The sequence below is a fragment of the Cryptomeria japonica genome, chromosome 3 (assembly GCF_030272615.1).
Source record: "Cryptomeria japonica chromosome 3, Sugi_1.0, whole genome shotgun sequence".
NCBI classification, from domain to species: Eukaryota; Viridiplantae; Streptophyta; class Pinopsida; order Cupressales; family Cupressaceae; genus Cryptomeria; species Cryptomeria japonica.
Genome location: NC_081407.1, coordinates 475,857,510 through 475,885,459, shown reverse-complemented (window position 1 = coordinate 475,885,459; position 27,950 = coordinate 475,857,510). Strand labels below are relative to the sequence as shown.

General features: G+C 38.7%; 1 protein-coding gene across 3 annotated transcripts in view; it reads right to left on the bottom strand.

The window, feature by feature from the left end:
* Nucleotides 1-27,950, bottom strand: part of LOC131029577 (uncharacterized) — a 136,005-nt gene that overhangs the window by 65,530 nt on the left and 42,525 nt on the right. For 2 of the 3 annotated variants that reach the window (XM_057960100.2, XM_057960102.2), the window contains exon 5: nucleotides 14,734-14,806. In XM_057960100.2, coding sequence (XP_057816083.1) covers nucleotides 14,734-14,806 — 73 coding nt within the window. Of the gene's footprint in view, nucleotides 1-14,733; nucleotides 14,811-27,950 lie in introns of all 3 variants that reach the window. The other variant, XM_057960101.2, reaches the window with a different exon arrangement.

Below are 27,950 nucleotides of genomic sequence, written 5' to 3'. Positions count from 1 at the left end.
CAGGATAGAGACTGTTAATCCCAAATGGAATAATGACTAGAATTTTGAATGTCTTCTCCCCTTTATCACCAGCCCTGACATGATTTGATTGCATTAAACCTTGATTTTCCTCACATGAGCTGGGCTCAACCCTTGTGGGAGCCGCATTCGTCTCCACTCATCTTAGTGAATTTTATGACCAGCAAACTGTCCTTTTTTCTTTTCCTGCACATGAAACAAACCTGTTAGCAAAAAATGCATATCTATGGTGGCTTTCCTTTGATCTGATTCTTGCCTTTTTGGAGATTCCTTTGTACTTGCGAGCTATATGCATTCCATGTACGTAGGGATCATATATACATATGCGTGCATTAGTACATATGTCAGAAATGCAGCCAGCTATTGCTTAGAACAAAAGTTCTAACACATTGTTTGTTTCAACCTTTTTTGCAGATCAGAAGGAAAACATCAACGGACCGGGGGGGAGCAGCAAGACAAAGGCTACGACGAGCGTCTCCAACTGTTCCAGTCATTCAGGCAATGACTGGTTCCACTTCTGACATGCCTTATTTTCATTTTGTACTTGCATACATATGTGTATATTTCTCTTCTGCATTGAATATACGTAGCTAGTCCCACGGCTCCTGTGTGGGACGCATTTTGAAAATGAATAAAAAAAATACTTTTCTTTTGCAAATGAGATGTTTTTTCTTTGCTGTTACAGAATAAAGTACTTAGAAACATCATTTTTAAAACACAAAATAGAGAAAGAGTATACACTAGCTTTCTTTTGTTCATGCTAGCATTCTCAACCTATTTTTCAGCCAGGAGCGAAAAATAGGTAATATTTTTGGCGACATCTGCTATATGTTTGCCTGCTAAACATCTTGACCAGCTGCCTTAAAAAAAAAATTCATTGGGCACAGAGTCACTTGCAACCCTTGTGAAAACTGGAAAAATACATCATAATACTGCAAAACTCTCTCCCTTTCCTCCTCTGAATCTGTCATAGCCTATTGAGTATAGGTGTGGGGTTCATGGTAGCGATTATGACAGACTGCTATTATGAATTCCACATGTGTATTTGATAGTTTATGACAAGTTAGCTACAAAGCACCTGTGAAAAACACTCTCTTTCATTACTGGAACTCAGTTGTAAGCAAAAACCTCACCAAAAACAGCCTCAAAAGACTGCTGTGAGCTGTCCCAGCTTTATGAGAGGGATATGTATGATGTGGGGCAGTGGAATGTATTCACTGTTTCATATGGTAGGTATCATTTTCATCAAACTGCGGCAGCTTACAGCAGCCTTTCCTCCACAAAACTGAAACAACTAACAACTAACTACGCACGAAGCGCTTAGGGAAAACTAGACAGCAACTAACTAACTGTGCAACAGCACTTATTTAACATCCAAAACCTACTTTATTATATACAAGCTGCGATCATACCTCAAAAGCAATGCTTGAGGTGAATCCCGTTGACCGGGATTGGCTCCACGTTACCGTCCATCTTGGAGAGCTGGAAAGCGTTGTGCTGCTTACAATCAGAAATAATGTAAGGCCCGCTCCAAAATGCATCGAACTTGGAATGCTTTCCAGGCTTGCTCTTGAGGGTGTCCCATTTCAGCACCACATCTCCTTCCTGGAAGCTTCTTGGAGATGCTCTTCTGTCAAATGATCGCTTCATCTGAGCCTGATGAAGCTCTATCTTATTCAAAGCGTCCTTTCTAGTCTCTTCTAGCTCAAACAATTGAGCTAATCTCACTGTAAGGGGGCCCTCCTCCAGTGAGTCCAACTGATTTGCTAGGTCTAGTGCTGGCAGCTCGGATGAAATAGGAAGCCTTGCTTCCTTACCGTAGACCAGCATAAAAGGTGATTGTCCTGTGGACCTTTTTGGGGTGATCCTATCAGCCCATAAGGCTGATTTTAACTGAGTATGCCAAACCCGCTGGTTGCCTTCCAATGATCCTAATCAGATTCTTATTAGTCGATTCTGCTTGGCCATTGCCTTGCGGATAATAATTGGAAGACGTATTTAGGTAGATCCCTTTCTTGACAGCCCAATCAGAGATTCTAAGACCAACAAAAGCGAGCCCATTATCTAAAATTATGGACTCCGGTACCCCAAATCTGGCAACCAGATCTTCATAGAAATTTAGGACAGCGGTCTCATTTGCCTCTTTAAGTGCTACTGCTTCAGTCCACTTGGTGAAGTAGTCAGTGGCTGTAAGTATCCACTTATGGCCAGCGCTGGACGCAGGGTTTATCACTCCAATAAAGTCCAAACCCCACCTCATGAAAGGCTGTTCCACCTGAATTGGCTGCAAAGGCAAAGCTGCCAATCCCATTTTGCCAGCAAACATGGCACATTCTTTGCACTTTCTGACCCATACGTGTGCATCTCTGAATAATGTGGGCCAATAATAGCCACCCTTCATCACCTTAAGAGCTGTTGCTCTCGGTGAAAAATGGCCCCCAGCTGATCCCTCATGAAAATCATGCAGCAACTTACTTATTTGGTCAGGCCCAACACATCTCAGCAACACACCATTAAAATCTTTACGAAACAAGATGCCATTAAGGAGTGTATAAGGTATAGACTGCAGTCTAAAATACCTTCTTTTAGCTCTGTCCAGCAACTCAGGACATTCACCAGTTTGCAGAAAATGAGTCATTTCCTGCACCCAATCAGCAGTAGGAATCCCAACTGGTGCTTGCTCGTCACCCTGCAGTGTTAGAACAGCTTCCTGTTCATGTTTTGGCGAATTAGAAATGCCATCAGCAAGCTGTTCGCATAAGCCTTTGCCTCTGACCAGCTTGGTAACCTGAATTTTGACGTCATACTCCATGACCTTGGTTACCCAACCAACCCTTTTGTCATTTAGATCCCTGCTCAATAGAAACTCCTTTACGCTTGGGTGAGCAACCATTAAATTAATGCTATTGTTAGATAGCATGTGTTTGAATTTCTTCAAACTCCTGATAACAGCCAGCACATGCTTTTCCACAAAAGTGTACCTTAGCTCGTAGTCCTTCAATGCTTGACTAAAGAAGGCTAATGGTTGTTCTGAGCCTTCATCATTCTGCTGTACCAGCATAGCTGAGATAGAATCTATATTCCCATAGGCATACAAAGTGAAATCCTTAGAAAAATCAGGATTTAGAAGTGTAGGGGCAGCGGCTAACGCTTCTTTAATCAGCTGAAAACTTCTCTTGCCCTCCTTGGTCCAGCTGTAAGACACATTCTTTCTCAACATAGCAGTTAAAGGGTTTAGCAAATCTGCAATATCAGGGATAAACCTCCTGACAAAATTAATTCTCCCTATGAAGCTCTGCAGACCTTTCTTATGAGCTGGTAAAGGAAGGGCCAAGATGGCACTTACCCTCTCAGGATCAATGGTAATACCGTGCTTGGATACCACGTATCCAAGCAATTTGCCCTCATGGACAGCAAATATACACTTTTTTGGATTAAGAGATATGCCAAACTGTCTGCATCTTTCGAAGATCAGCCTCAAATGGTCTAGATGATCCTTTGCTCCTTTTGAGAACACTGTGATATCATCTAGATAGACCAGCACTATTTTATATATCAAACCTTGGAACGCCATATCCATGGCACGCTGGAAAGTTGCCCCTGCATTGGACAACCCAAAAGGCATCTTCTTATAGGCCATAGTGCCCCATTTAGTAGTAAAAGCTGTCTTGTACTGGTCTTCCTCTTTAACTAAAATCTGGTTATAACCGGAAAAACCATCCAACAAAGAAAACATCTCAGAACCTAAAACTACTTGCAAAATCTGCTCCATAGAAGGTAAAGGATAATGGTCCTTCAGAGAGGCTCGATTAAGGTCTCTAAAATCTACACAAAGCCTGATTTCACCATTCCTCTTCCTTACCGGAACCAAGTTCGAAACCCACGAAGTATGCTTGATGGGAAAGACTATGGCACTCTCAATCAGCTTGTCTAATTCCTTTTTCATCAGGGGCTCCAATTTGGGATTTATTGGCCTCTGTTTCTGTCTCACTGGTTTGGAATTAGGCTCTAGTTCTATTGTATGTTGTGCAAGCTCAGGGTCAAATCCCCTCAAATCAGAATATTGCCAAGCAAATATATCATTAAACTCCTGACAGAGGGATACAAAAGCTGCTTCTTTTCCTTTGGTATGAACTTTGCCCAGTTTAAGAAACCTACCTCTCGAAATCTCAACCTCTTCATAGTGGTTTTGATCAATCTGAATGCTGGACCTTTCTTTCCTAACTTGATCATCAGAATTGAAGATGGATTCCAAGGAGACCAATCCCTTGGGTAACTTATTTCCTTTCAGCTGAATGATCTGGTCACCATACTGGTGTTGTAGTTTCTTCTGGTTGGCATGAGAGAACTCAGCTTCCTCTCTTAGGAAACTCACAATCTGCTGGTCACTTTCAAAAACCTGCCAATGTATATCATTATCTGGTACAGCAGGCCTAATAACAATCTTCACATGCTGATGATTACCGCTGCTACCAATTTCCTTGGGAATATCATATTCTGCCCCTATGGCTGCTAATCTGTCAGCACACTTATTCTGATTTCTGGGTATGGATATCAGATTGAAAGCATCAAATCCTTCCAAGAGGTCCCACACCCTATGCTTATAAGACTTAAGCAAATCATTCTTTGTAAGACAAATGTTCCTCACCTGATTTGCAACTAACTCGCTGTCCCCAGACACTTTCAAACAGCTAATACCTCTCTGTCTTGCCCATTCCAAACCATGGATAAGAGCCTCGTATTCGGCAACATTATTAGTACAGCTGAAACAAAATCTGAAAGCTGAATAGTATCTCTCACCTCCTGGGGAAACAAGCATGCATCCACCACCTGTACCAACCTTGTTCCTTGAGCCATAAAAAAAAAGCTCCCACAGCTCACAATCTTGCTGATTACTGTGCTGTTCTGGATTCTTTTCTAGATCAGGCATGAAAGGATCCACCTCATGTATCATAAAAACACCAAAATCAGTATCTTCGTGTTGTTCACATGGAACAGCAGCGTGGGTCTGAGCTGCCCACTCATCAAGAAGGATATCAGGTATACTTTCTGTAGACGTATTGCCTTCTTGAACTGCAGATTCCTCCTCACATTCACTTGCAATTAAATTGGCATTAAGGGGAGGCGGATTGTAAGGTTCAATATGATCCTTGGCTATAGGTTCTGACCTTATAGTGACTTTTGTGCCATACCTAGTCCTAAACAGCATATGGGACCAATCTGAAGATAAATACCCTCCTATTTTTGCAGTAAAATCTCTTGATAAGCATATAGCGAAATAAGGAGGCAATTCTATAACGTAAATATCTTGTGGAATAGAGAAGTTTGGGCAAGCATGAAGGGTTAAACTCAGATTTTTAATAACTCCTACTGTGTTAACAGCAGTCCCGTCTAATTGGACAACTCCCTTCTCTAAAGGTTCGTATTTGATCCCCAACCTATCTACAATCTGCTTGGGCATGACTGAACTGCTAGCACCCGAGTCTATCATGCAGTTATGTACCAATTGATTTCCAATGATTAAGGACACATAAAAGGGTGGGGGTTTAACCTTTGAAGCTTCTTTCTCTTTATCATTTGTAGCAGCATTGGTCAACACAGCCTTGGGTTTATCTTCCTTAAGTTCTTCAATTATATCTAAATTTGACAAGGCTGATTGGAGTAAGTCCCTTTGGCCGGGGATACACAAGGAATCCCACATAGTCATGGATACGTTTGCTTTCTTCATATGATCAAGAATATTGAAAGACGCATTTAACTTTGCTTGTATTTTAGGGGCAGCAACCTCACCTTGAGCAGCAGCTGTCTGGATTGATGGATTAGGTTGCTTCTTGCCTACCAAGGGCTGTCTTGTTGGGGATTGCCTCATATTTTCAGTGGTTGATGGGCCAGCAGCATTCTGATCCAAGTTCGACAGCTGGTGTATCGAGGTTTGATTATTATCCGATTGCTGCCCTCCTTCAATGGCCCTCTTCTTGGACCTTGTATAAACCAAAGCTGCTGGATCAGCTTGGTTAATCCCACAAAATTCTCCTCCCTGCCAATTTAAAAGAGCTGTTTCAGGTTGTTGATCCCCTTGCTGCTGAATAGAATCTTCATGGGGTGTATCTAGTTGTCCGTTTGAATTATTTTGGACCATTAAGGCCTGGTTTATCACCCCATTCGCACAAGTGCTTTGGTTATGGGGCAAATTGCAGGGAAAACACCAGTCAAAGTCCTGTGCCAAATTGTTTTGAATGGGCATGAGCTCTTTTGAAGAGCTGGCAGCATTGGGGCTATAAGCTTGATAAGGCCTTGGCACGTAGGCTTGTCTTGGGCCTTGATTATTTGGCTGATAAGGTGGTCTGTTTGACTGATTTTGCTGATAATTAGACTGGAATGGAGGCTGGTAAGGCCTGTAACCTTGATTTTGCTGCCTCTTTAAGTTTATTTTGAGTGTGGATTTTTATATTGTAAATCGAACTTCCCAGGTTAGGCGTTGGGTTTAGTGAATGCATTGGGAAGCGTGCAAAATAAATATTGGGGTTTCGATGGCTTTCTTTGGGTTTGTTTTCATTGTAGCTGGTATAGCAATTGTTTAGAACAGATTTTGGGTGAATTGGGTGAGTAATGAGAGAGTTATGAGCGTTTTAGTGAATCCATAGGCTGCTGGTTTTGTAATTCCAGCCTGCAGATTTTTGATGTTAGCAGAAATTTCATGTTTCTTATTTGGATGTTCAACATTACTCTCTTCTCACATTATCTTGATTATTGTAAGGTTAAGTAGTGGTACTACTAACAAATTCTGGCTTGTAACTCTCACCCCGCTGAAAAGTGGAAGAGGCTGGTTTGCTGCCTATTTTCAAGTAAACTGTAATTCAGTCCTCCCACTACATAAGTGGTCGAGTGATGTCTGATTGTAATGGTCCTCCCGCTGCATAATCGGTTGAGTTGAGATTGTTTTGTAATTTCAGTCCTCCCACTGAAATATCGCGGTTGAGTGATTTGTGCCTTTGTATGTTTCTCTTGGTTGGTTCACTGCCAAGTTTCTTGCATTCCCGCTGGATAAGTGGAAGGGGCTGGCTTGCCGCCCAAGCATTGTATTATTTCCAGTTATTTGAAGCTAACGATCCCCTCAACACTGTATGCTCTCACCTTCCCACATTGGGCACTTGGTGATCAAAAAGTGGAAGGGTTGCATTTTCCAGCAAGTTTTCAGTTTATGCTTTCTAACCTTAATGGGTTATCTGTTTGTGGATGATTATTATTGGCCTAAAAACAAAAAAAAATAACTGGGCTATTACAGATTATAAAATCAAAACACTTGGCTTTGGGTGTGCATAAATCTCTATAGGTGTACACTCAATAAAAAGAAAACAAATCGCTGGAAGTAGAGCAATCTCCATGAGATTATAGAGATAACCTTGTTGGGGCTATGGACGCTCGCTGACAACAAGGCTCTATCCAAGGATTCTTTTGGAGTTAAGACAAATAACATAGATCGCCATGATGGAACCAGAGAGTCATATTGTTCTTATGAGAGAAATAAACGCATTAGCACACACTTGTAATTCAAGGATGAAAGATCTTGATACAATTTAGGGTTCCTCTTCCTTTTTAAGTACCCTTCTTAGCTAGCAGGTAGCTTAATTAGAATTAATCTAAGATTCCAGGTTTAAAGTGGATTTCATCTTAGGAATGTTCAGGAACATTCCCCACGTGGAGTCACCAGATGTTGTGACCTATTTCACACATTGCCCCATTGCAAATGGGTACCCCCAGTTGTTTGCTTTTTAGGGTCTTGTCTTAGCTTTGCAATTTCATAAGTCTTTTTCAAGAGTTTGAGTTAGAGTTTTCCAGGAGTCATCCGAGCCAAATAGAGAAATCATGACTCAATCAAGTGTCTGGACATCACCAAAGCACTCAGAAGGCCCAAAGGACGAAAGTCGCAATTGCTTAGGGTCAATTCTGACACCTTCCTATTTTTCAGGGATTCTGCTTTTTGCTTTTTTTGCTTTTTTTATTTTTGGCATTTTGGGACCAATCTGGGAAGCAGCATTTTTGGCTTGCTTTTTGCTTTTTTGCCTTTTTCATCTTTTTTGAAAGTTGACCTAGGATTGGGTCTTTCTAGTCTTGGCAACAGCGTTCATGTCTTCAAAATCGAAAATTTGTGTCTCCAAGTGTAAAAAGCAAGGAGAAATCTCTAGGCAAGGGTTTGTTCCAGATGTTCCAGATAAACATGAATGGTTAAGCAAGAAAATCTACTAAGTGTATGTGCCAAAGATAAGTTTGAATAGAGATAACAATGGAAACTTTGTCTTGCCAAGGAGATGCCAAGTCTGCCCAAGCAACACGAAGGGGAGATGGCAAATCAGTTGCCAAATCCGCCAAGAAAAAGCGAAGGCTAAATGCAAGGGAAGATGTCCAAGGTGTTATGAAGTCCACCATGCACTTAGAAACACAATGGCATGACAGTTATGAAGTCCGCCTTGGTCAAAATGTCCAAATAGCTGCAAGGTCCGCCAAGGTTTGGCATGGCACAAAGAACCTGAAGTCCGGCAAGGCAATGGATGGCATGGAATAGAAAAACCAAGGTGAAGTCCACCAAGAGGGAGTCAAGGAGGAGATGGAAAAGGTTGTGCCAAGTCCGTCATGCTTTGGCACAACAAGGCTGAAGTCCGCCAAGCTAGAAAGAAGACAATGTTTGGCATAAGGTGAAGTCCACCCTCAAGTATGGCAAGACATATGCCAAGTCCGTCCTACATATGCAAGCAAACCTTAAAGTCTGCCAAGGGAGATCTCCAATCAAGCTCAAAGTCCACCCACATATGGCTTGCTGATGAGAAAGTCTGCCCAAGGAAGAATATGGAGTTGGCCCATAGACAAAACTAAAGAATTCCCTACTGGTAAACCCTAAAAAGATCGAGCAGAACTCCACAAAAGTTGGAAACCCTGATTCTCCTTTCCAAATAGCTTATGGGTCTCCTGAAGAGGCCAATCGACCACTGAACTAATCACTGCGGAGAAGGGGACATTACATTCATCCTCCTCCTCATTGACATTGACATTAGATGAGCCAATGCCACTTTAAGAGGTGAAATGAGTGAATATAATGTTGTAGAAGTCACTTTTAGGGTATAAGTTTCACTTTTTAGCAAGCGGAATTCAAAACAAAATTAAATTTTGCATATAATTTGCTTTTTTGGGCCACCCAACCGCCTGGGTTCGACCCAGGTTCGCCTGGGTTCAACCAGGGACGAACCACCTCTAGGTTTTTCGAACCCTAGTCGAACCCAGTCCGAACTGGACCCGAACCAAGAACTCGTTTGAACCAGGACCGGTACCAAGGGGGTCCAAGGGCGAACCCGGTAACTTAGGTATTTTTCAAGCTCTTGGAAGGCGACATGATTTGTTTCGACTCCCCATCGCTTGAACACAAGTTTGGGATTTTATTGGCTTTAGGTAGTTCGGTTTTAATCATAGAGCATTCCTCTTCCCTCTCTTATGTAGAGCAATAGGCAAAGCAAAATCGGGGGTCCCATTGAAGCAGGGGTGTGGTGTGAACACAACAGGAGGGAACAAGGATATTCAATTTACATGATGTGGATTGGATAGATTTTATGCGAATAGGGACCATTTTTACCTTGAGTCACCTATCAGTTGTAAGATTATTAAAGTTCATGTGAGTACCTTGTCTAATCATCATCCTATTGAAGCAAAGATCAAATGGTTAGGGAAGAAAGATGCAAAGAAGGTGAGGAAAGATAATATGTTTAAACTGAATAGTATCCTTCTTGAGAATTAGATGTGTAATCAGGAAATCTTTACTATTAAAGAAATCAATAAAAGAACCTTATAAAATATGAATTCCATTGATATTTGGAACCACAATATTAAAACTTGGAGGGGTTTTTGTAGACTATTGGTAAAAAAAATTCATGGATAATAGATTTGAAGAGAACAAATTACAAGAAAATTTTCTAAACTATGAAAAAGCTATGCAAAATGACCCCAACAATGAGATTTTGGTTGAAAAGCTAACAAGAATAAAGCATATTTTAAGAAAATTTCAGTCTAAGAAGATACAAGGACTTAAGAGTAGAACCAAACTAAAATGGATTGAGGGTGATTAAGGAACTAATTTCTTTTTTAATCACCTCAAAGCAAAAAATGCCAAAGAGAATATTGGACCTATAAATGATGGGTTAGAAATAATTGAGGACTTGGACTGTATTAAAGGAGAATATGTGAATTTCTATAGATCCTATTCTTTGTAGAGGATGGTAGTTAGAGTTGTAGAGCGGCCCAATGGTTTGCAAGAATGCCATCCCAGAAAAAAGATTGAGAAATAGGATGTTGCAGAGATAAGTAAGGATATCAGTGTGGATGAGATTGCTTAGACCATTAAATCATTAAACAGTGATAAATCTCCAAGATGTGACAGTTTTCTTGCAGAATTCCACAAAAAGCATGTTGAGTGGATCAATAAAGACCAGTTGACAACTTATTAGGATGCCTTGAGATTGGGTTCATTGGGGAGGAGATTAATAGAGGTATTATCAAGTTATTTCCTAAAGATGGATATAGAACTTTCATCAAGAATTGGAGACCTATTACCCTTCTCATTGTTGGATATAAATATTGGTTGAATTGCTAGCTAACAGGCTCAACACATTCTCCCCAAGGTTATCAACCTCTCTCAAAAAGGCTTTTATCAAAGGGAAATACATTTTAAAAAATCTCATCACCACTTGGGAAGCAATGGAATGGGCAAGACACTTTGGCTAGGAGGTTGTGATGCTTCTGATTGATTTTGAGAAAGCCTATGATAGGGTTGAATGGTCTTTTATTCTCATGGTTTTGAAGGCTTTTGGGTTTTCTCACAAATTTTGTGACATGGTGAACACCTTGTTCAGGGATGCTAACACTCAGATTGATATAAATGGTTCTTTGTTTGTTCCAATAGTTTTGCAGAGATCTATCAGGCAAGGTTGCCCCCTTGCCCCTGCCTTATTTGTTATTGTTGTTGATGCCCTTCATTATCTTTTAAGTCCTTTCAACAGTTTGAGAAGAATTAATGGAATTCCTTTGCCTAACAGTGACAATCTTTTGAACACTCAGTTTGTAGATAAGACAACTCTGTTTGTATGTCTTGGGGGGAAAAAAAGTTGAAAACCTTATGGATGCATTGAATACATTTTGCAATGCTTCCAGAGATAAGGTTTTAGAAGAAAAGTCAATTATTCTGAGTTGGAAGGACTCTACCAGATTCGTTGGGCAAATTTGGTTTCCAATGGGGAGACCCTAATAAACAAGTTAGGTATCTTGGCATACCTTTTGCTATTAGTCCTTAAAAGAGATGTGGTGTTGGATCTTATAAAAACTTGAAAAAAAAGCTTGTGAAGTGGAACTCACAATAGTTATCACTAGCTGGCAGAACTCAAATTCGTCAAAATATCATCTCTTCCTAGAGCTTATGCTATGCTTCAATGTGGCTACTTTGTAGCTATCAAACTACTGAAATTCAGAAAAGAATCAGAGATTTTTTATGGTCTGATGGGAAAAAGTTCTAGGAAGAGAACTATAGTAAGTTGGGAATGGTGTTGCTTGGATAAATTTTGGGAGGTTCTAGGTCTGAAAAAACTTGAAAGTTCAAGGCATCTCTTTAGCTGTTAAGTGGGTGTTGAAATCAATCTCCAACAATGAGCCTTGGAAAGTCTTAATTAGGCATAACCTTCAATTGGCAATCCCTAAGCAAGAAAAACAATGGAGGGGTATCCACCCTCAGGACATCCTCTTTGGTAAATTCCTAGTAACCCCATTTGGATCTAAGGTTTTTAAAATCATTTGGAAAGCATGGCAACTTGCAAGAGTGTTTGTAAAAGGTGATAGTAATATTGGAAATGGTTGTAATCAGATCTCCAGCTATAGATCTATTTGGTAAAATGCCTGTGGCTCTTATTGAAGGCTGCTTTGCTAAAGCCTGGTTAAACATCCCCATTTTTAAGTCATTGTTCTGTGAGCGTTGGTTAGTTTTTGAGGTTTTTTGAAGGTTTCCAAGTGAGTGGGAGAGTTCCATTGTTCTTGGAGAGCTTAGTTTCAGTTTTTATTGGCATTTGATGATGGTTTGGAGTTCAATTGGCTTTAGGATTATGGTAATGCTCTTTGTAGCATTTTAGGCCTTCTGGGTCGTTCTCCAAAATTCTTGGAGGATGCTGCTATTTTTAGTAAGTGCCTGATTTGGCACCTAGCATCATCCTTCAATGTCAATTCCTTCTTGGCGTGCTTTGTTTCAGTTTTCAATGCCTTGGTATTCTGTGTTAATGTTTTAATTTATTATGTTTTGTTCCCCTCAAGTGGGTGTCTAAGGGAATGGAGGACTTAGACATAAAGTTATTTATTATGAATTTTAAATTGCTCTATTCCCTCCAACTCTATAGAAAGGATTTTTGGCTCTCATTTTCATTATTCATTGTTGCATACATACCAAGATGCTGTTGGAGTGAATTGAAAAGTTATCCCAAGGTTGATTGAGGATGGAAACCTAGTTAATATTCATTGATTTCAATGGTGAAAGATCCATCCTAGATAGTTTGGTGTTTTCACTCAAGAAACACATTGATTTTCATGGTGTTTGAGAGTGAAGGATTTCTGAAAAAGATTTTCACGGTCTTTTTAGATTTTCGTTGTTTTGGGTTTATTTCCTAATGTTTTTAATGAGTTTTTGTGGTGATTAAAGGGTTATTTTAGAGATTCCAAGACTGGTTGTACAAACTTCTCCTTCCTGGCCGTATTAGCCATGAGAAGCATGAAATGAAGGTGGTATGAACACAAAATTTCTATTACGTTTTGTTGTACGGTGTACCAATGCTGGGAAACTATTTCTAAGGAGCTTTGGTGACCATTTTGATCAGAGATTAATTTCCTAAGAGCTTCTACACTTCACCCCAGCCGTATAGTTGAAAGGGCATCATTGGAGGAGTTCAGTGCGAGGGTTTCCAGACCTAGTTGCTATGTTCCTGGGTGTCATTCCCAACTAAAAGGAGACGCCTAGATTTCAAGTTGCATAGGAAGTAATTTTCCGGTTGATTAACCACACTTAGAAGGAAATATAGTTTATTTTTCAAGATTGCCCCTGCCCATGGCACTGTATTGTCCCCGTTTGGACTTTACCTCAATTTAATCGCGGGAACCTGCCTACTCGAGAAGGCCCTCGATGATAGAAAGAAGGGTCAACCTAACCTTAAAATAGTAGGGCCCCAAGAACCAAGAATTTTAGGCCCTTCCCGTTATCACTTGATTCCTTTATTAATCCGCTCATGTGTCATAAAGGAAGTCACTACTATCGAGGAATGCATGAAGTCAACAAGTAAAAAAGACACTAGTCATTCTTTTACCTTGACATAAATAATTGCTATTCAATAGTTCAATTACCTGATTTAATCGCTGCATCCTTTTGGTTTATTAGTATTAATCCTTAAGATCATATCTTTTCTTTGTATCATTAATCACTTCTATCAACATCAATGAAAACCTTGTCTTCAACATCTTTCCAACAATCTCGTCCATAATTTTGACTTCATTTCCTATAACAATTTGTTTATTAATCTCATTTATTCAAAGATAATGAATATCTTCTTGACAACAATCTCAACCACTCACTTTGACATAAATGACAACCTTCTAATTTCTTTGACATCAATGCTACACCATAATGACAAACAATTCTAACAATCCTCAAAGATAATACAAGGAGCTTTCTCAATATTAACAATACTTGACGGAGTTTTGTTTGGGAACAGCACAGGCACTGCCCTTGGTTTTTGGTTAGGTCTGAAATCTGAAAACAGGTTATACCATGCAAGTTTACCCTTATGGCAGAATGAGTTGAAGGTCAATGGTTCAAAGAAGGCTGATAAAAACATTGGAGGTTATATCTAGCTTAATGGTGGCATGAGGTGAAAAAATCATGTTGTGTGACCTACAGCAGTGTCCCCGAATTGTTGCAGACCATTAACAGTAGCTTCCTCAACTTGTATTTGGTGCTGGGTTACAAAGAAAGACAGAGAAGTCTATTGCTCCAGCTGGGTGGCTATAGTGATAATGAAATGTCTATTTGGACCCTGTTGTTAGTCGCTTACTCTTGTAATCTGCCACAGCAGAACTGAAACCAGCAAGTAATGTCATTTGTTTCGGTATTTCTATTAGATTCAGTTGAGTGATGTTTGATGTTTTTGAAGTGCCTTCTTCGATATATTACCACAACCAATCTTGTAAATGTTGGGAAGAAGCATTTTGCAAATTATCACAATCTTGTTGCAGCTTTAATAAATATATTGCAATCTACTGTGAAAATTGTGATAGCAGAAAATTCTATTTGCATATTCATTGTTGTTCCAGTTTGATATTCTTTGTACATTTCAAAAAGAATATTAGTTGTTGTTACAATAAAAGATTCAAATGAGTCAAGGTGCCACAGCAAAAGATTTTAGTTTCTAGTATCTACTATTGACATCAAAAAATAAAGTTTACAGAAACTATATATGACGAGTATTCAAAAATGTTTTTTAGCATTTGTAACTGCTTTGCAGTCAATCTCTAATTGTAGTGAATTGAAGTACTTATTTTTTCATTCAACATATGAAAATGAAAAATCTAATCAAAACAGAAGCATATTGCATCAGGATCCAAATAATTAGATATTACAATGCAAATTTGCCAATGTGTTTTCCTTACCAACAATTCAAATCTGCCATCATGGCACGCTCCCAAGGTAAGCAAACGCATTGTGGAAACAAAATAGACTCCACTGTCTTGCAGACAAGTCAAAACAAGTCATATACAATAGCTCATTAGAGAAAATCAAGGAAACAAAGTCACCTAAAATTTGTTTTGCTATAATGATACATCAACCATAAATTACATAACATCCATAAGAAAATAAGCCCAAATAAACTTATATTGTAAAACCAAAACTACATTTATTGTAATGTGAGAAATCAGTATTCATTGTTATGAAGTTTGTATTTAACGAACAAATTTTGGTATATACAAACTATAGTAGCCAGATTCAGACCCAACATTGACACAACATAGTCAATGGGTAAGGGTATACCATCACCCTTAATCCAGAAAAGCTCAAGAAACACTGGGATAATATTATGAAAATATAGAAAATATATAATTATAAACAATTAGTGAAAAGGATAGAATGTGTAATAAATATGCAAATACATCTACCAATAAAATCTGTGTAGGCTGTGTTACCTACAAAGGCCAATGTGTATAAATTAAAAGTTTTTACATTTTTATTTTATAATATCATAATACTTTCGTAATGTCTGAATATAGAATTTGCACTCTATAGAATGTAGAAAATTTGTAGAAATGATAAGTAGAATGTATAGAACAATAAGTATTATATATAATATAGTGTTAGACCACACTTTGTACACATAGGCATTTATTACTTATGTTAATGATGTAATAACACTACATTAGTTATGTCTAAAAATTAACTTTCAATGTCAGTTCCTCATTCAATACTAATTACAAGAACAAGACATTGAAGTGAGTGTCATCCAACTTTCTCAAACTCCATGCATTCATTCTTCCAACATTGGGCATCAAAGCAAGGAACCCTTACGAAAGATATGCTGACTCAAAGTGATGAAGCCCTGGGGTAAAGTATGTTGATCCATTTATTTGGAAGGAGAAGAATTTGTTGGAATCAATGCGAGAGGAACTGCAAATTGTTGTCCCAAGGAAAAAGGAAGAAATACTGTAAAATTGCTCCTGTCAAAATGTTTTCATTACAACTTGCTGCTCTCAAAATACACTGTTACTATCTATTTGGAACACTGCAAATTGCTATCCAAAGAAAATAAGAAATTACTGTCAAAATGCTGCAATTACAAAGTACTTTCAAAATGCTGTAAGAATAGTTTCAGGCAGAAATCAGAAATCAGTGCAGGTGCACACAAGCAAAAACATCAGGACATGGCTGTACAGAATTTGTACAATGCAGGTGAACAATGATGGCTGTGGAGATTAACTGTGATATCACCAAATTTAGGGGTTTTTTTAATTTCTTGTTTTTTCAGATCCATAAAATAAGTCCAATATTCTGCAAAAAATACGTGAAAGTCTGCATTATATCAGTCTACAATTGCTTAGTTTTCTATCAAGTTCTAGAATATTTTTTTGTAACTTCAAATCCTAGCAGTGGCCCATATGAGAAATTTTGTTTGCTTGAAGCCCAAAAATTGACGTATCATAAATGGCCCATATGAGATTTCTTCTTAGAGGCTATAAATAGTAAACAGGTGATCATAAAAGAGCTGGACTTCAAGAAGAATAATCCATTGTTTGCCACATTTGTGTTCATCTCTTGAATGGAGAGCCAATACCTTCTTGGTATTGAAATCAGCGAATGAGTACCCTCTTGGTTTCCAAATTGTATTTAGGTATTAAAACACTTGCATCCAACAGAGGCGATTCCATCCAAGGATAGCATTTGTGAAGAAAGATCAGTTTTTGGAGCATAAAGAAGATTCTCAGGTTTGCACCAAAAACATATTTACAAGTTTCAATTGATTTGAGGTTTCTAGTTTCATTCATTTTTGAGTTGTTTGGGATCTATCTAAAATTATTCCAGTTTGGCATATTCTGTGAGCTTGGTATTTCAAATTCAGATTGTTACTATTTGGTGTGTAGGGAGTTTGTCATGTTTTTCCTCATTTTGGCGCATCTAATGTAAGCCATCTTTTATGCGAACTGTTGTAATATAAAGATTAATGGCATAGCCTTTATAATTAAGAGATAATAATAATAAGTGGAGCACAGCTTATTTATTATTATGATTATGTGTTAGCTCGATAATTCTCTTGGATACCCAACTTTCTCTCATGAAGATTATAATTACGGTATAGATATATGGGGTTGGCTCTTGTAAGGATTCTGAATATTTGATGGAGTGGGCCCTTCATATTATTTCAGCCGCTGCCCACAAGGAAAAGAAACTGCAGCACTAAATTTTAAGTGATAATATTGAACTGTAGCACAAAAGGGGACAAGGTCTGACACCTTTGACCATAAATATCAATTGAAAATTAAAATAAACATTTTTTCCAAGGTTGCATGGGTACGGGGGTTCTTGGAGACGTCGGGTACTGGTACGGCTATTTTTTCAAAATAGGAGACGTGGGTACTTGGAGACGCCAAATTTTTTTTTAAATATAATTTAATAATTTATAGAAAATCTGAAAATCTGATGACATTGGACTTTCAAAACAAGAAATAACATTAAGTATTAACTATTAACTATGAAGTTTAGGATCAAAATGTCATACAATCATTGTGTCATAGTTTCAAAATGATTAGTGATACTGATTACATAGTGAAGATAGCTTGATAAACAGCAAGCTGATACGCAAACCAAAAACTGAAAGCAAAAATAAGAAATTTTATATTTGTAATCTACTCTTCTTCGCCATGATCATCCATATCAAGGTCATCAGCTATGAGGCTCTCCAAATAGTCATCACTCTCGAATTCGGGTTCCTCTGATGGTAGAATAACAGGGGGTAAATCAGCTAGTCCATCTTCTTCAACCACTTCATCTACAATGGCTGCAACGTCTCCATCAGGTGAAATTTGATCCCATTTTGCCGAAGGACCCTCATTGTATCCAGGATCTACACGAGAGAGAAGACGAAGTGAGCTATGAATGTACACCAGGTTCTCTGCTTTCTTTGATCCTAATCAGTTCCTCTCCAGTGAATGAATGAACCCATAAGTGCTCCAATTTCTCTCACAAGATGAAGAGCTAGCCACTTGTGAGAGCAATCGTATTGCAAATGATTGCAATTCAGGGGCTTCACTTCCATGATTCCACCACCACTCTAGAGGGTCTTTCTTTACTTTCATATCATATATAGCTTCCACAGAAGCAAAATCACCTTGCCCACGTGAAAACTTATTCCATTGAGTCCTCATAATTGAAGCTTCCTCACCTCGGCCATAGATCTTTTTAACCGCAGCCCAAAAGCCCTTCATTACCTCTCTATCCTGATGTGGAGCTCTCTTTTTTGTCACTTCTATATCGTACCATTTAGGATTAAGGGCATAGGCAGCACAATGAAGAGGTGTGTTAAGTTTGTTCCACCTTCCATGTAACTTTTCTTCTATCAAAGGATATAGAGAAATATCTTTTGCATCAGTTATCTTCTTTACTCTTTCACACATGGAATTTATTGCTTCATAAACCTCTCCCAAACATGCCTTATCTGAATTTGCAAATTTGATCACCTCACATATGGGCTTAATAAAGTCCACAACAAACTTAACATCAGCCCCAAAAATGCTCATCAAGGATCATAGCTCTCACCTCAACTGCAATATCTGATGTAGATTGTTTCCAAGCTGCCCATGCATCACTAACAACCGTGGAACACAAAGCTCCTTTGACTTCACAAAGGCGGTCAAGAAGAATGAAGTAAGAAGCAAAACGTGTGTCAACAAGTTTGAGAAGTTCCACCTTGGCAAATTTACGATAAATGGCTTGTGTGTGGTGATGGTTACATATGAACATTTGTATCTTTCTGCCCTTCTCTATGAGATCTGAAATCCATTGGAACTTGCCAATATCCTTGAGAGCATTATTTAATGAATGCACACAACATGGTGTCCAAAATATCTGCCTATACCTCTTTTGCACCAACATGCCTGCTGCTTTACAAACAGGGGCAGCATCAGTAACAACTTGGACTACATGTGATGCCCCCACCTCCTCAATGCTGTCACATAGCTGGCTATGAAGAAATTCTGCATTTTTTTCTTGCCTTGAACAATCTATTGCCTTCAAAAAATAAGGCCCTTTGCTACATGTTACCATGATATTAAGTAGTGGACGATTCCTAGCATCTGTCCACCCATCCATCACAGTACTACATCCTTCTTGAGCCCACACTCTTTTCAATGGTGCAGCTTGTTCCTCTAATCGACATTTTTCTTTATCAACAAGAGTAGTGCGAAGCTTCTCATACCCCGGTGGTTTATAGCCTGCTGGTGCATTATTGATAGCATAAACCATCTCTTCATAGAATGGAGAGCAAGCCACATTGAATGATATTCCATTTGCATAAAAGAATCGTCCAATGGCTGCATCAACTACTTCTCGTCCTTGCACATCAAACAATCTTCCAATGGGGTTTGCGCTACCAATGTGTGGTCTTTGGGAGCCGGTTCAGTTGCTAAACCTCTAGAAGTCACATCCACCTCTGACTCTATCTCATGACTGTAAGCTGTAGTAGCTGCCCCTGTTGTTGAAGCATGAGAGCTTCACATAACAATTTTCCCATCAGCCCTTTCCTGTTCTCTCACAGCATCATATCTTTCACACTCATTTGTACAACCTTCAACACCATTACATGGCAAGTGGAGGAAATGAGCCTTCACCCTCGTGTAGGTACCTTTCCATCCCAAATTACAAAGTTTGCATTTGATAGTGGCTGTTCCACCTGATCCTTCCAGCCCCGGAACACGATCAACGTACTTCCATAATGGGTACAACCCTTGTCTTCCTCCACCTGACATTTTGAATGATGAATCTGAATAAAAAATTAAAATTAAAATGTTAAAAACAAAAAAATAGCTGATGGACTACCTGATTTACCTGGTACCCCCTGTTATTCTACCCAAAAATCAGAAATTAGTATAATTTTATACTAATTTTAAATTTACCAGAAATTATTATATAATTTTTTAGTTTACTAGATTTTTTTTTACTAATTTAATAGTAATTTCTGGTAAAAAAATTATGCTACTAAGTAACTATAATACTAATACACTAATAGTAATACTGTATTAGACTATTAGTATATTAAAAAAATTAAAAAATTAAATTAGAAGTATACACTATACTGTCTTATTTTATAGTTTATACTATTATGAAACGATAAGCAATGAAAAATTGATAATATAATAATATTAATTGCAAGTAAATTCTGAAATATATTAATTTTTTTTAATGCCTGTGAGTGTGAATTATTTTTCTGTTTTACTTTTCATGTATTTCACAGTTTTATAAACTATGAATGTTCGATACATTCACAGTTTATACTATGAAATAAAAAATACATTCACAGTTTTTAACTTTTTATACTGTGAAATCAAAAGACAAAAATTAAAATACATTATAAATTTATAAAATTAATAAAACTATAAATTTATAAAATTATAAAACAAATTATCGGCGTTTAAAAAATAATAATGAGACAAAATCGAAAAATACTGTGAATACATAGCATGGGCGTTTAAAAAATGAAACAAAATCGAAAATTTAAAAACCTTATTATGCTCGCAGCTCTATGGTTTTCGATGTTTGTGTGAAGGTGTTCGCGCGATTTGTCTTTGGCGGTAAAACGACTTCGGGTGGCTGCGATTTTGATTGCGGTTTGACTTCGGGTGGCGGCAGAATGACTTTGGGCGGCAGCAGAATGACTTCGCGCGGCGGCAGAATGACTTCGCACGGCTGCAAAACACTGCGATTTGTGTTTGCGCGGCTGTAAATCACATTGTGCGTTTAGGGTTTGTAATTTTGTTGACTTTTTGGCCGTGTGACGTCACATTTTAAAGGTTTTTTTAAATTTTTTTACGCATTTTAGGGTTTTTTTAAATTTTTTCTGGGCGGATTCGTCAGGAGACGCATTGCCGACTCCTGCCCACGTCTCCTGCAAGTGGAAACGCCTCCACCCACGTCTCCCACACAGGATACAAGTACCAGTCTCCAGTTTGGGTATCCAGGGGTCTAGGGTACATTTCCCTGCAACCTTGAGTTTTTCTATTTTAATTGATTAATAAATATAGTCAAAGGTGCATCCTAGGTGCTGCATAGACATTTGCACAAAAGGCAGCCAGACAAGTAAGATTTGATTGGCTCCATAAGTTAGAGAAGTTTCAATTTGTGGTGGCATAGCCAAAAGGGAGGCTGAATCACACAAGGGAGCATTAAATTATTTTTTTCCTGATTATTGAAGTCAAATAGAAAATTAATATTATTTTGGAAATTATTTGTGGGCCCAGCAGTACCGTTCCAACAGCAGCCATAAAGGAAATTATTTTGATTTTGTGCAATGTTAAAGGATAACACCGTATTTTAATATATCTTAAGCATTGAAAGAGAGTTTGGGTGTTGACCAAATGTGGGGCAGAACCTAAGACAATAATGACACAGGCTTTTAGCATTGAATGAATGAACTATTTTAATGACATCCGCAAGACCAAGCAATCTAAGGGACCAAAAACTGCAGTCCTAAGTTATCTTCAAACTTCTTTCGATGTCGGATCTCCTACTATGGATCTTAACTAGGAATCCAGCAATTTGCTATTCCTAGCTTCCTCAAATAACTTGTGCAAGCTGCCAACCTTTAGGCTATTTTCATACTAAGTATAGATATCCTCATAAGTTGTGCACTCCATGATAAAGTGTTATTCCGTCTTTACTACAAATTATGCAAGTTCTCTCTTCCCAAACTCCGCTAGGTATAGTCCATCTATTGGTCTCGCACCTAAGATGATATGATCTAGTCCTCAACTTCACAATTAACAACCTTGTTTTTCCTTTAATAACCACCTCTAAATATGTTTTTCACCATATTCTCAAGTTGGATTAAAATCTTTGATGCTGTATGCTTTTTTCCACCCAATCCGCTTTGTCCACATGGCATTCCTAAATTTTTCTATCAAATACTTTTTTATTTTCTCACTGGTGAAAGAACATTCATGCAAATTGACGTCCCACTTGCTCAACCATTTGTTGTTCTACTTCACCCAAGTTTATTCCTACGGCCTAATTCCTCCTCCACAACTATTTTGGGCCTACAATGGTTATCCATGTTTTCAACCTTCTTTAAATAACTTAGCAGTTAGGTTATCACTGATGCCTCCAATAGCAAAGTTCCTACTTCCAAAAAATCTCATAAGGGACTTGTGAGGTATTCACACATCGCCCCATTGCAAATAGGGACCTCACTTTTTCTTTTTGCTCTCTAGGATAGTGTTAGAGTCTTTTGCTATTAACCTTTACATTGGAGGGGAATAGCTGGTCAAGAGGTTAGGAGTCAAGAGGATAGCCCTTGTTGTGAGGGGTGAAATGAAGTGGTGAATGAATAGAGGAGCCCTTTATATCAAAGTGTTTTCTTCATCATCCAGATGATTTGAATGTATTTCAATGAGAGGTGGAATCCGGGAGTGAAATTTGACTAAGTATGACAAAATTTCCATTGCTCCCCAATTGGAGCAAATTTTGCTTCCATTGCTCCATCTTAGGAGCAACATCCCTCTCCAAGCCCTCCAAGTCACTTAAATCACCTCTAATTGTCATGAGATGTCTTAGTTTGGGCGAGAAATGCTATTATGAATCAATGACCGTGAATTGGGATAGTTGAGGAGGCCACTTCCTTTGCTCCTTCTCAGTAGTGAAATTGCCTTCCATTGCCTCTATTTTGGAGTGATTTGAACATCTTGGGCATATATGAGGATTTTGAGCTACTCTAGTACCTCCACAATCGCTTTGATCATGCAAATTCATCAAGTGCATCAAGACTTTGATTAAGGAATGGAAGGAAGAAGGCAGATTTGAGTCATTTCCATTGCTCCTCTCCAAGAGCGAAATTTAATTCCATTGCTCTCCTTTGAGAGCTAAATTGCCTTCCATTGCCTTGGGGTGAAAGCGAAATCCTATCCAAAGCAAGCATGGAGGTCTTTTGATGAATGAAAGCTAAACCCAAGGTGTGAGTTGATAAGACTAAACTAGAGGATGTATTTCAAAGTCAATTCCATTGCTCAGGATTGAGGGCGAAAATCATTTCCATTGCTCCCTAATTGGAGAGAAACCCACTTCCTTTGCCCTTGATTGGGAACGAATTTGCATCTAGACCTCACATTGAGAATAGTTTGATGCATTTGAGTTGGGAAAGTGAGCATAAGTGAGCAAAAATGAATTAAGAGTCAACTTGGAGATGATTTCCTTTGCTCCTCGTTAGGAGCGAAATCCATTTCCTTTGCTCCTCAATGGGGGCGAATTTCACTTCCTTTGCTCCTCTCTAGGAGCGAAATTCTCTCTAGAGCTTTCTTTAAGGCTAATTTGATGCATCTACACACTAAGAAAGTAAAATCACAAGGTCTAAGTTGATACAAAGGCAAGGAATTGATAAAACCTGGCTAAGGGATGAGTTTGAAGCCTACTTCCTTTGCTCCCCTTTGGGAGCAAAATTTTCTTCCTTTGCTCTCCCATGAGAGCGAATTCACCTCTAGAGCTTCACTTGAGCATGATTCAATGTATTTAAAGTTAATGGAATGGGTAAAAAGGAGCTAAGTTACAAAGTGAAGTTCATTTCCTTTGCTCCTCATTGAGAGCAAAATTATCTTCCTTTGCTCCTTGTTAGGAGCGAATTTCACTGTCAATGCTCTTTAGGAGCGAAATTCTTCCTAGGGCCTTCGTTGAAGTCAATTTGTCATGTTTCCATGTATGGATGACTAAAGATTAAAGGTTTGAGTCAGTGAAATGAAAGAAAGTGAACGATATTGAGCTAAGTATCCAACTTGCAAGTACTTCCTTTGCTCCTTGATTGGAGTATCCTTCCATTGCTCCTCATTGGGAGCAAAATTCACTGCTATTGCTCCAATCTCAGAGCGAAATCATCTTCAAGCCATTTGGTGTAAGATATTTGACAAAGCTTGCATATGGAGAGATGACTTGAGTGAATGGAGAGCAAAAATTTGGCTAAGTACCTAAAAATTTCCTTTGCTCCTTGTTAGGAGTGAATTCTTGTTCCTTTGCTCCCCATTAAGAGAGAAAATGCCTTCCTTTGCTCATAAATAGGAGAGAAGTTGATCCCAAGGTTCCTCTTGAGGTTATTTTGACACATTTTCATGCATAAAGGATAGAGAACTCAAATTTTGAATTGATGGAATGGAGAGAGAGGTCACAAATTTGACTAAGTATCAAAACATTTCCATTGCTCCTTGTTAGGAGCGAATTCCTCTTCTATTGATCCTTCATTGGAGCGAAATTCCCTCCTAGGCATTCTTTAATGATGGTTTGAAGTAGTTTTACACAAGGAGGATGAGAAACTTCAAGCATGATTGATAAAAAGTTATGAGTTGAGGAAAGGGTAGCAAAGAATGGGTTGAATGGTGATTTGAAGTTGACTTCCTTTGCTCCTTGGATGGATCGAACTTTATTTCCTTTGCTCCTTGGATGGAGCGAACTTTACTTCCTTTGCTCCTTGGAAGGAGCGAACTTCCCTCCATTGCATTCTAAAAAGGGAGTTAATGAACGTAGATGCAAACCTTGGGCATTTCCTATGTTTCACATTGCATGGCATCAACAAGTGAAGATATCAATTGGTAGAGAAGTGATGAAATGATGCTAAACTTCCTTTGCTCCTCATTATGAGCGAACTTGGTCCCCATTGCTCCAGCTTCCATTGCCTACTCTTAGAGGCGACCTCCTCTTATGAAACCTCCAAATCACATAAAATTAAAGATTATGTCAAATTAGAAGTGTAGACATATACAAGAAGGTATATATCATGTGTGTTTTGTTGTGCGTTCTGCACACACGCCCTGTCTCAGACAAGGGACCCCCATCTTGTGTCTGTCTGCCCCAAGAGAGAGAGAGGAGAAGTGTTTTGTATCCAAAGTGTCTTTCCAAATGCCTCCAATGTCAAAGAAAGCATAGTGTAACCCTAAGTTCGACCCTGCAAGATGTTCTAAAATGCCTTCGATTTGCCAAAATTTCCCAAGGCATAGCACTTAGAATCAAACACAAAGTTCGCTCAAATTGTCCAAACAGCCCGAAATCACTAAGACGAGGGCGTATAGTGAAATTCGGCATTATTTCAAACTTTGCAAGAAAGGGTGTCAAAGATGAAAATCTCAAATCTCCTTAATGCCTGAGTTTCTTCCAAATGCCAAGTTAGGGCGATGATAAAAAAGGGTCAAATACGATGCTTTCCCTAGTTTTGAGAGCCGTTCAAACGGGCTCATTTGGCAGAAACTGAACAAAACCTCCAAATCGCACAAAGTCACAGTAAAGGCCGAAAATGACTAAAGGATTCAAATCGCGCAATTTAATCTATTAGGCCGAAAATCATTCAAGCCCGCAAAACTGGCCAAAAGGCCGAAAAGAGGAAACAAAAGGTAAAACATGCGATATCCCCTTATATGCTCAAAAATGTGAAATGTGTTAGGCCCTAGGTTGCATGAAATGAGGTATAGAAGCCTGAAAATCTGTTGAATAGCATTCAAAAGTCGTGTGTTTTACTTGAAATGGCCGAGTTCTGTCAAGGAGTTGAAACATGAAATAGGGGAAAAGATTAAGTTTGGATCTACTTTTGAAATCACCCTTCCAATTTTGCCTTCAATCCCCAAGAGAAACCTCCAACTCTTCTCAGGTCGAAAACCATCGAATGTGAGGTTGTGAGGGCAAAGGTAAAATCACACATTTCTTTGAAAAGTGTTGAATATCGTTCAACCAGCTTGAAAATTCCAAACTCAACCCTTTTCTCGTGACTTGCAAAGAACAGGAATTTCACCCATTTTAGGCCAAAAAATGGAACAAAGTTTGAACTTACAAAATGATCTTTTTTAGCCAAAAATAACTTAAGTTTGTAAAGTCGGCTTCCAGGCCGGAATTGGCTAAAGAACAACATCACACAATTCATCTAGGTAGCCCGAAAATCTTCAAAGGGCGTTTCGAACCAAGTTCTCGCAAAAGGCCTCAATTGGCTGAATTTTGTCAAAAGCAAGACATTTTAAAGGGCAACCAAACTCGCAAAAGGCCCCATTGACCCGAAAATTCATTTAGCCGAAAAAAAAAAAGGGAGGCAAATGGGCATTTAAAATAAAATCTCACATTTCACCTCTATCAGCCGAAAACCAAGGTGCAAGGCATTTCAACCTAAAAGCAAATCTCTTGAAAGGCCTTTCAAGCCCAAAATTTGGTAAAAAGGCAAATAAACATTGAAAAGAAAGTCTTGCAAAAGACCAAACAAGTCTAAAAACTCAAAGGAGCTAGGCGTTTTAAAATTTCTCTCAAAAATGTTGAGAGGCCCGAAATTCGACTTTGAGAGCAAGTAAAACATGAAATCAAGTCTCTCAAGACGCCAGAGTCGGCCGAAAGTGAAGGCGAAGACATTTTATAAACTTAGAAACATCTCTCATTCCAGCTCCAAGGGCCGAAAAGTCAGGAGAGCAAATAAACATAAGTTAAAGATCATCTCTCATTTCACTTGTTGAACCCGAAATTGCCAAAAAGGGGGGTTATAACCTAAAAAGTACATCTCTCAAAACCCCCCCAGTATGCCCGAAATTCTAGGACTTAGGTGATTAAAAAGGTAAAATCACACGAAACTTCACAAGGGTGGTGTTAAAATGGAAAGCCAAAATCTCACATTTTAGGTGAGGCGTTCAAAAATGGATATGCTTCTTAAATAGGCTTGAACTTAGCATCTCGCAATTCACCTCTCAGGCCTGAATTTTGTCTAACTTGGAGAGCGAATCAAGACGAAGGATCGGATTTCACGTTTGAGGAGAGACATTTAAAAGATACATTTCACAAAGAGCTTCTCAAGCCCGAACTCCGCCGAGACGAAGCCAGACGTTAAATAAAATTTAATATTTGTCAAATTAATTTAATTAATTTTTCAAATTGATTGATTAAATGTGAAATTGATTGGTGCAGGAAAACAACATCGGGAGGAGCTAAGGTGACGACTTAACACAAGATCAAAGCCAAGCGCTGGAAGCTGGAGAAGAAGATGCAAGAGCACGAGATTGGAACCAAGCATTGGGAAGCGTGCTGTTGGACGACAAGTTGAAGTCCACCACCGAGACCAAAGACCGAAGAACATTCAAAATGCTACAAATATGCATTCTCAAAAGGATACACTGCTGGATTTAATTCCAGAAGTTCAGTTTCTAAAAACTGAAATTGTTTAATGTAAAGCTGCCTGTGGGTCCCGCTCAAGATATTTTGAAACAAAGTGGAACACAGGTTAGTTGTGGACAGTTATGTCTAGCTACCTAATATACCAAATTAAAGCCAAATAGTGGTAGGCAATTGAGAAGGTGGTTGAAGGGATAATGAGAATTGAGTTGGCATGGGTTAAAGCTGCCAACTTCTAAAACGCAAATTGCAGCCCTTGGATGCAGTCAATCCTAGTCGTCGGTTCAGTTTGTAAATTCTATAAAAGGCAAAGGCCTTTCTTTTGTAAAGGGTTAGATTGTTAGATTTCAATTAGAATAGGTTAGAGTTTTGTAGAGGGTTAAATTTTAGTAGTAGCATAGAAATGTTGCTAAAATTGTTGTAATGGGCAGCTAGAATCAATATAATGGACATTGATTGGTGTGTATCATCTTGGTTTTAGTCTGTTTGCACGGTTTCTTTCGGCAATCTAGATAGATCTTTCTTTTTTGGGTATGCAGGTATCTGATGGATTCAGGCTCATACCATTGAGGATATATTGATTGTGCATCCTTGTGTATGGTTAGCCTGAGCCTTTAAATCGTGTTTAGTTCAATTGTAGGTGTCTGTCTGAGCTACACCAGAATTGGGTGCTTAGCCATGCATTTGCAGTCTGAAAATCTTCCAAGTCCCCTTGAAGATTGCACCGTTCCTGCGAGGTTGTGAGCCATTCTAACCAAGCAGGGATTGGTTATGTTGAATCCATCACCCGCATATCAGTCTTATTAATTTTAGGTTTCCTAAACCCTTCTCTTTTGCTTTTATTTCCCAGTTCGAGAATCAGATACTGACCAGCTTGTTGCAAAACGTAAGGCCCCTTGTGCTCCCAGCAAAACACATCGACCATTGAGTTATCCCGCAGTCATGACCAGACAGTTTAAACCTTGAGGTAGTCCCCATTGATCAATTAAAAACAGCATTA